Genomic DNA, 8,618 nt, shown 5'->3' on the forward strand with positions numbered 1-8,618 from the left:
CCCACTCCTTTTCAGGCAGAATTTGACTTTTTTATTCTTTCTCTCTCTCCTTTTTTTTTTCTGTGGAACCTGACACCGACTGTGTGCTTTGTTATTACCTGAAACAAAAATAAAAATGAATTAATTAATGAATCTGAAGTGTGGGAGGATTACGGGAAAGTAAGGTGACGGTCACTGGGCAGGATTTGTTTAGTGTCAAAGATGGCCGAGAGGTGCAATGTAAATGTCATTCATGATGATGATGATGATGATGATGATGATGATGATATGTGCCCTTTGGAAGGAGGCCTCCAATTAGACAGCTTTGCTTTTTCCCTGCTGAGTGGCCCTTTATTTAACTCTTGAGGTCCATTTCGAGAAGAATTTCTAAAAGTGTGAACGTTCTCAGTTGCGGGTATACTACTCCTTAGAAAAATGGTGTCAGAAATGTTGGCGCTCTTGTGTACATGAAATGGTTTCTACGGTCAGTTAGGGCTGTGCAATTAATTGAAATTCAATTACAATTTTAATTAAATTAATAATAATAATAATAATAATAATAATAATAATAATTGAATTCCAATTATTACACTTACAATTACAAAGTCAGCATAATCATAAAAAATATATTATTACTATTTTTTGAGTTGTTTAAATTTATACATTTGCAACTTTTTTAAATTTTAAAATAACTAATTCAATCAATTTTGTTTTCATCAAAAGGGACTTGCATAATTAGCGTTTCAAATAATTTTGTCTTATTTTATTTATTTATTTTTTTAACGTTTTAACATTTTCTTGTTGTACCAAAACAAATAAATGATCGTCCTATGCTGCACTCCAAGTTTTTGCCAACATAAATAAATAAATAAATATTATAAATATATATTATAAATTCTGTTTGATCCAAAAGGAACTTACATAATTATAGTGTTTCTATTTTTTATTTTTTTAATTGGTCTTAATATTTTTAAATGTCTTTTGTACAAAGAAATATAAATATTATTATTATTATTATTATTATATTATTATTATTATAAATTCTGTTTGGTCCAAAGGGAACTTACATAATTATAGTGTTTATATATATATTTTTAATTTGGCCTTAATATTTTCAAATGCTAAAACATTGTTTTTTTTGTTTTTTTTACCAAACACTAATCATTGAATAATCGTGATTTCAATTATTGCCAAAAATAATCGTAATTATTTTTTTTTTCCATAACGAGCAGCCCCTACAGTCAGTATATTATTTTTTCATATAAATGATTTTCAATCTAGTGGGCTGGAGTGAATTCCAGATGAGGATGCTATCCCTGCGACAAATCAGTCGGAAGCATCCTTAACATTTTGGTGTCAGAAGTGGAACCAAAAGAAAAACAAACATTTTTAGTGTGTGAGTGTGGATTTTTCTTTTTTTTCTCTCTCTTTGTCTCATCATACTAAAAAAAATCAAAAAAACAAAAAACAAAAAAAACCTACAATTATGGCAATGTACAATTATGTAAATGCAAGGTACCTTGACCCAGAATCCTCCAAGTTGCTTTCAGGGAAAAAAAGCAAACATTTGTTGCTGTGTCCCAGTTAGCGGAAGAGAAAAAAAAAAAAAAAACTTTTGCTGTACAGGACCCATGAAGAGCTCGGGGCGCCAACGCATCATCACGCTTGAGAAGAAAGTAGAAAGCAGCTGTAATGCTGCTATAAAAGCGTCTCATTCTTCAAATTCCAAAGTGCCTTCTTTCTCTTTTTTTTTTTTTTACATTTCTAACACTACCAGACCGTAACTCTGCCATAGTGTTAATAATTTCATCAACAAAAACTAAACAAAAATAATTTTGTCAACACACATTTTTCACCGGACTAAAATTAGACTAGATTAGACTAAAATCCTCACTAATAGACAATAACTGGGACTAAAAAGTGAAAATAAAAATATATTACATTTAATTTTTGGGATATAATTTTCGAATTCTATATTTGTATTTTCATTTTCACTTTTAGTCATTTATTTATTTATTTATTTAGTCATTTATTTTATTAGAAATTTAGCAGTTTTGGTCCTCCATATACATTACCTTGGATAGCATGACCTTTGACCCTCGCAGCAGATGGACTTAATGTCGACATTATTGCAAAGTGAACAATCGTTGCATAAGTGCTGGCGAGTCGTCGCTAGTTCCTCTTTGAACCTGAGCACTATTCAGGCTGCCAAGAGAGGAGACGGTGGCGGTAGTGCCACGGCCAGGTGGGCATGCACGGCTGCCAATTTGTATTGATGACATAACTGCAGCAGGAGTCATTTGAAGTGTTTTGGGCAATCTCATTATCTTGCTCATATTCAGCCAAATGCTTCAGAACTCTTTGGAGGGACGCCGGCCGACGCTTCACAGTGCAGATGGAAATTTGGAATTTTCACTGTGTCAAGTAACCAAACATAAGCTTAAAACTAGCCAAATATTGCATCACAAAGCTTACGTGACCACATAAGGTTCCCAGCCTGCGAGCTAACAAACATATAAAGACTCAAGGACTTGCAAAATCATCATTTTGTTTCATACTATTCTGTCTTCACTAGTGTTTAGGAACTAGCTTGTACATCTAACAGCTTTTCCAAAAAATGACCAGGAAGCCCCTTTCTATTTTGGTAATTTACTGGATGAAACTGTAAAAGAGTAACATAAAAATCATATCAGGACATTACAATCATGTAGGGATGGGCGAGTACCGATACAAGGTATCGGTATCGGGCGGATACCAGCCTTTTTTCAAGTATTCGAGTACTCGTGACGCAGACCGGCGCTAGCTTGCAGCAGTTTTTCACCAAAACTTCACTGGTTTGGAAACACTTCAAAATTGTGAATCTTAAACTAAAAGAGCATTTTTGTGTTTTATTTTGAGCATTAAGACTATTGAAGAGTGACTGTGCTGTTTTTTTGTCAAAATTAAAGGAAATATATTTATTTAAAAATATCTTTTAGTGAATTTTTTATTTGTCAAAATGTACTACTGGTATCGGCAGTTGGTATCGGTATCGGTGAGTACTGAGGGTCTGAGTATCGGTATCGGTCTGAAAAAAAGTGGTATCAAACATCCCTACAATCATGTTATTTCAAGTTTGAAACAACATAGATTTGCATCATTTACTAAAATTAGCTGCAAACACTAAAAAAAACGGGATCGTTTTATAGCTGTTAGCATAATGCTAATTTACATAGGCACTACCACTGAGATGCTACGCTAGCTAGCGCCTTGTAACTTATGTCACATTGGAACTTAAAACACAAATTAAACATCCGATTCAATAACCTAAGTGCAAGCAACACTCCTCATAATTAATATACTTCCAGACAAATATTTCTGGAGCCAAAATTACACGCTAGGCTTCAACACTTTTGATTAGCTTGGAGTACAATATGCCACGGTAGCACTCATGGGTCAAAACATACAAAGTCGCAAACGCCACTTTCTCCACAAGAGGGCAGTACACGTAAATTTCACAGTTTTATCTTGTGTCAACAAGAAAGCATAAAATTAGCATGAACACTTCTGCTACCAATTATGGTTCCCTGCTGGTGAGTTAACCCAGCAAATGTAACGATTAAAAGACTTGTCAAATCTTTATTTTGATCACATGTACAATTCAATTCAATTCAATTTATTTCATTCCTTTAAAAAAAAGATAAATGAATGGGGTCAGAAGTAAAACCCATTTTTATCTGCCCCTCATCAACAACAACAGAAAATAATCAACACAAAGTAAACGACAGGGAGCAGTCAAAATGTTTTCAATATAACAATTTTATGTAATAATTAAGCACCATGTCTTTGACTTTATGTATTTTTTCAGTCATTGGACTTTCGTCAGGTTTTTAAAGATAATGATAGACTGGGATGGTTTTGTTTTACAATAAGGATTGTTCCATGAACTGACTCCTTGAGTTGAGATACATCGTTCTTTTTGTTTCGTTCTATATTTAGTTTTAGAGAAAATATCTGTTCCTCTTAATTTATACTTTTTTTAAAAATTCAATTTGTATATTAACCGGTAAACTTTCATGATGAGCTTTAAACATTATTTTGAGACAGTTAAACTCCATCAGTTCATTAAATTTTAAAATGTTTAGTTGTATAAATAACGGATTAGTGTGGTCTCTGTATCCACAGCCGCAAACAACACGAATAGCACGTTTCTGTAAAAGAAATGTTGAACTTTTTTTTTTTTTTGTTTTAACCACACGTCAACTAGCAAATGGCTGATGATCGAGTGTAGCAGATCTGGAACTGGAGAGAATAATAAAGTGAGGCGGCAACGACCACGAGGGCAGACGCTCGCAGCGACCGTCCATACTGTCAATGAATAAATGATGTGTCGCCACACAATCACGGTCAAGAGCTTTTCAGAAGGATTTTTTGGGGGGTTATGAATTCCGCCTAACTCCTCCTCCACCTGTAACCTTTCTTTTCACTCGAGACTGGGAAAATGTCAAAGCCGCCGCGACGCAGCCACGGGGCTCAAAAACACATAAGACCACTAAAAGCTCGTTTTGTTTTTTTTCTTTCTCTCCCTTTCACAGCCCAAGAAAGGTTAGCGGCGGGAAGACGCCATGCTGACCCATTTTTACACGTTAACCCTTTAATAATGCTTCTAAAATCTTTTATAGTTTTTAGTAGATTTACCATGTGTCAAGTGGACAAATACTCCAGCGTAATACTGCTAATATGGTTCCATGACTGCGAGTTAACCCAAGGAATGCATTGTCAAAACATCTTTTTGGTAAGTCTAACTAGTTTTTGTAACAGCTTTACTGTCAACAACTGTCAGTGAACGCGGATATTACAACATGAAATTGATGGTAGCAAATTGGGTTCCCTGACTGCGAGTTAACCCAACACTTGAAAGTAAATCAAACACTTGGGTTAGCATATTTTTTCATACTTTAAAGGATTTTACCATGTGTCAACTAGCCAAATACTCCATCATATAATTGAAGTTATCAAATTGGGTTCCCTGACTGTGAGCTAATTTCACACAAGAAATAAATCAAACACTTGGATTAGTATAATGTTTTCATAATTTTAAGGATTTTACCTTGTGTCAACTAGCCAAATACACCATCATATAATTGAAGGTACCAAATTGGGTTCCCTGACTACAAGTTAACCCAACACATCAAAGTAAATCAAACACATGGATTAGCATATTTTATCATACTTTAAGGATTTTACCATGTGTCAACTAGCCAAATATTCCAGCATATAATTGAAGGTACCAAATTGGGTTCCCTGGTTGCGAGTTAACCTCACACTAGAAATAAATCAAACACTTGGATTAGCATAATGTTTTCATACTTTTAAGGATTTTACCATGTGTCAACAAGCCAGATACTCTATCATATAATTGAAGGGACCAAATTTGGTTCCCAAAACCAACACAAGAAGTAAATCAAACACTTGGATTAGCATAATTTGTTCATACTTTTAAGGATTTTACCATCTGTCAACAAGCCAGATACTCCTTATAATTGAAGGTACCAAATTGGGTTCCCTGATTGCGAGTTAACCTCACACAAGAAATAAATCAAACACTTGGATTAGCATAATGTTTTCATACTTTTAAGGATTTTACCAAGTGTCAACTCGCCAGATACTCAATCATACAATTGAAGGTACCACATTTGGTTCCCAAAACCAACACAAGTAAATCAAACATTTGGATTCGCATCTTTTCATCCTTTTATTCAGCATTTTTTTTTTTTTTACCATGCTTGTGACAAGTAGCCGGATGTATTAAGGTATACATTATAAGCATGTATCAAAGCAACTCGTAGCACACTTTGAAGCAAAAAAACTTTTGAAAATGTCATAACAACAGTAATGATAATACAGGTTTTACACACACTGAAAGTATGTTCCATTCGGATTGGCAAAATAGGCAGAAGCTACGACAGCAATACTTGACGTCAGTTTACAACTATCGTGTAAAAGTTGCGATTAAAAAAAGGGGGCACACGTTGAACTACTGACTTCTTTTTTTTTTTTTTTTCTCTCGAGCTCCAGCTGCCTCGCTCCCGTCATGTAATTTCAATTTGGACCCGCCCGACCATCCAGCACTAGCGCGGATTAGCGGCGAATGCAACGAGATGTGATACGTTTCCATATCTGAAAAAGATTGGATTGTCTTTTGATCTGTGATTAAAAAGGTGCAGCTAATCTCTGTCGCTTCAGATTTAGATGAGATGAGTCCATATCGCTGATCATGTTTTGTTTATCATCCGCGTTGAGCCTTTTAGTAGGCTGCAATTTGCACAAATTTGGTCTTTGTCAACACGTCATGTACAACACGACTGTTCAGACACTTTTGAAAGAAGAAACTAAAAAAAAAGTAGATTTTTATGTAACACTTTTTTAATTTTTAATAAATCTAAAATATAAACTAAAAAAATGTTCACTGCGACAAGAAAATTGACAGTTTTTTTTACTTCAAATTAATAAAATTGTAAAAAAAAAAAAAAAAAAAATCTTAATGTTCTCCACTATCACTTGCACTATTTTCTTGATTTTTTTAAATTACAGTATACTTAACTTAATGTTACATTACACAAATAACAGTCTATAAAAATCACAGATTTTAAACAAAAAAATAATTAAGACATGACAGAATTCTCCATGAAATCAATCTTTTTTTTTTCATTTAAAAATGTTGACCATTACAGGATAGCACATTCAAATAAATAAATAAATAAATAAATAAATAAATAAATAAATAAATAAATAAATAATTGCCGGTATGTTGATTCGCTGAAAATATTAGTTTAAGTCCAAAAATTAAATATTAGTTGTTTCACAAAATGGAACTTTTTTAGAGCACACATTTTTTTATATGTTGCTTCATGTGACAAGATAATTATTTAATTTCCATATAATAATACTAAAAATGGTTTGTAAAGACGATGCGACATGCCCCCTTCCTTGGAATTTTGAACATCCCTGACGTGAAAGCAGCCTGCAAGACATCATGAATTCCTCTATCAGTCACAAAGCACAACATGGATGACATTAGAGCATTTTCTCTTCTCTCTCCCAGGGGACGGGGTCCTGCTCCTCCTCCACTTGCGTGTTCCTGCGCCCCGTCCAAAAGTGCTCCACGTCGGGGAAGGTCTTCTCCGCGTTGGCGAGCACCGCGTTGGCCCCTCCGCCGCCGCCCAGCTCGGCCCCGTTGCCCTCGGTGGTCTTGGGAGGGGCTCCGTCCACCGCCGCCGCCGCCTTGGCACCCCCGCGGCAGGCGTCCGCCACGCTGCAGAGGGCGGCCAGACCGCGACGCACGTCGTCGTACATGCTGACCAGCAGCACCGGCGAGAGCGCGCTGCAGGCGTACACCAGCACCTGGGCGAACAGTCGCACCCCCGCGGGGGGCTTGTGGTATCCCAGCCGCACCCAGGTGAAGGTGCCCCACTCGGGCAGCAGCGCGAGCCCAAGCGTGCTGCTCAGGCACAACAGCACCAGCGTCACCTTGCTCTGGCGGCGCGGGCTCGGCGCGTAATTGAGCGCCCGGTGCAGGCTCTTGGTGTAGTAGGCCACGGTGAAGAGCACCGGGGCCACGTAGGCGGCCGTCGGGTACACCTTGTAGAAGAGCGCCATGAAGTGCGACGCGCACGCCGGCACCCGGGACACGCACATCAGCGCGCCGCCGCGCGGCTCCAACGCGGCGAACAGCATCTGCGGGACGGCCAACGTCATGGACAGCAGCCACACCAGCGCCGCGGCCCACGCGATCCATGAGCCGCGCTGCGCGGGGGCGGCGGCGGCGGCGGTGGCGGGCTCCGGCGTGTGCTTGGCCCGGGTGCTGACCGCCAGCAGGAGCGTCTTGGCCACCAGGCACGAGTGCTGGAACCAGTCGGCGGTGGCGCACGGGAAGCGGCCGAGCACCCAGGCTTGCTTGTAGGCGGCGAGCGCGCGCACCGGGGCGCACAGGAGCAGGAGGAGCGCGTCGGCGGCGGCCACCGAGGCCAGCAGAGCCTTCGCCTCGGAGCCACGGCCCGCGCGGAAGTCGCGCGCGAGGACCAGCAGCACCAGGAGGTTGCCCGCGGCGCCCGACACGCTCACTCCGAGCAGCAGCGCCGGCACGGCCGTCCGGATGTCGTCGCCGTCGAGGAGCTGGACGCCTCCTGCGAAGTCCACGAAAGTCCCGTTCGGATCGGAATCCATTTTCCTTCCCAAAAGGTTCGGAGCTGGTGCGAGCGCGAGTCTGAGCTTGAGGCGGGCGAACTTAGGACTGTTTTACGGCGCTGCCGTTTAGGTGGCCCGAATGGGAGCGCGCCGCAGCGTGACGCCATTTGCGTGCTGGTGAGCGCGTGCGTCATTGCGGTGGGTGGGCAAGCCGTGACGTCACGCACGCTAAGCATCCGGCTTTTATTCAGCAAACAAAATGAAGGTGGTCGGTGCGGTTGACCATCAGAAAAAGTGTGGGTGTTCATCCATTTCACGGAATAGGAAAAGTGCGTTATTCCCAGCATTGGTAACAATGTGGGTGTATAACCCTTACAAAATGTGTGGGAGTGCATCATTGGTAAGAAAGGTGTGCATCCAACCCTTTAACCAAGAGTGTGTGTCGATCCCAGCCTGCACCATGAATAGTGTGT

The 8,618-nt window shown here is 39.6% G+C and overlaps 1 protein-coding gene across 1 annotated transcript; it reads right to left on the reverse strand.

Annotated features, from left to right (window-relative positions):
- Positions 1-5,694: 5,694 nt before the first annotated feature.
- Positions 5,695-8,283, reverse strand: LOC144031669 (G-protein coupled receptor 151 protein). Its single transcript, XM_077539024.1, has one exon. It carries the CDS (start codon positions 8,182-8,184, stop codon positions 7,036-7,038), a length of 1,149 nt encoding a protein of 382 aa, XP_077395150.1. The 5' UTR covers positions 8,185-8,283; the 3' UTR covers positions 5,695-7,035.
- Positions 8,284-8,618: the final 335 nt, after the last annotated feature.

Source organism: Festucalex cinctus, chromosome 12 (assembly GCF_051991245.1).
Source record: "Festucalex cinctus isolate MCC-2025b chromosome 12, RoL_Fcin_1.0, whole genome shotgun sequence".
NCBI lineage: Eukaryota > Metazoa > Chordata > Actinopteri > Syngnathiformes > Syngnathidae > Festucalex > Festucalex cinctus.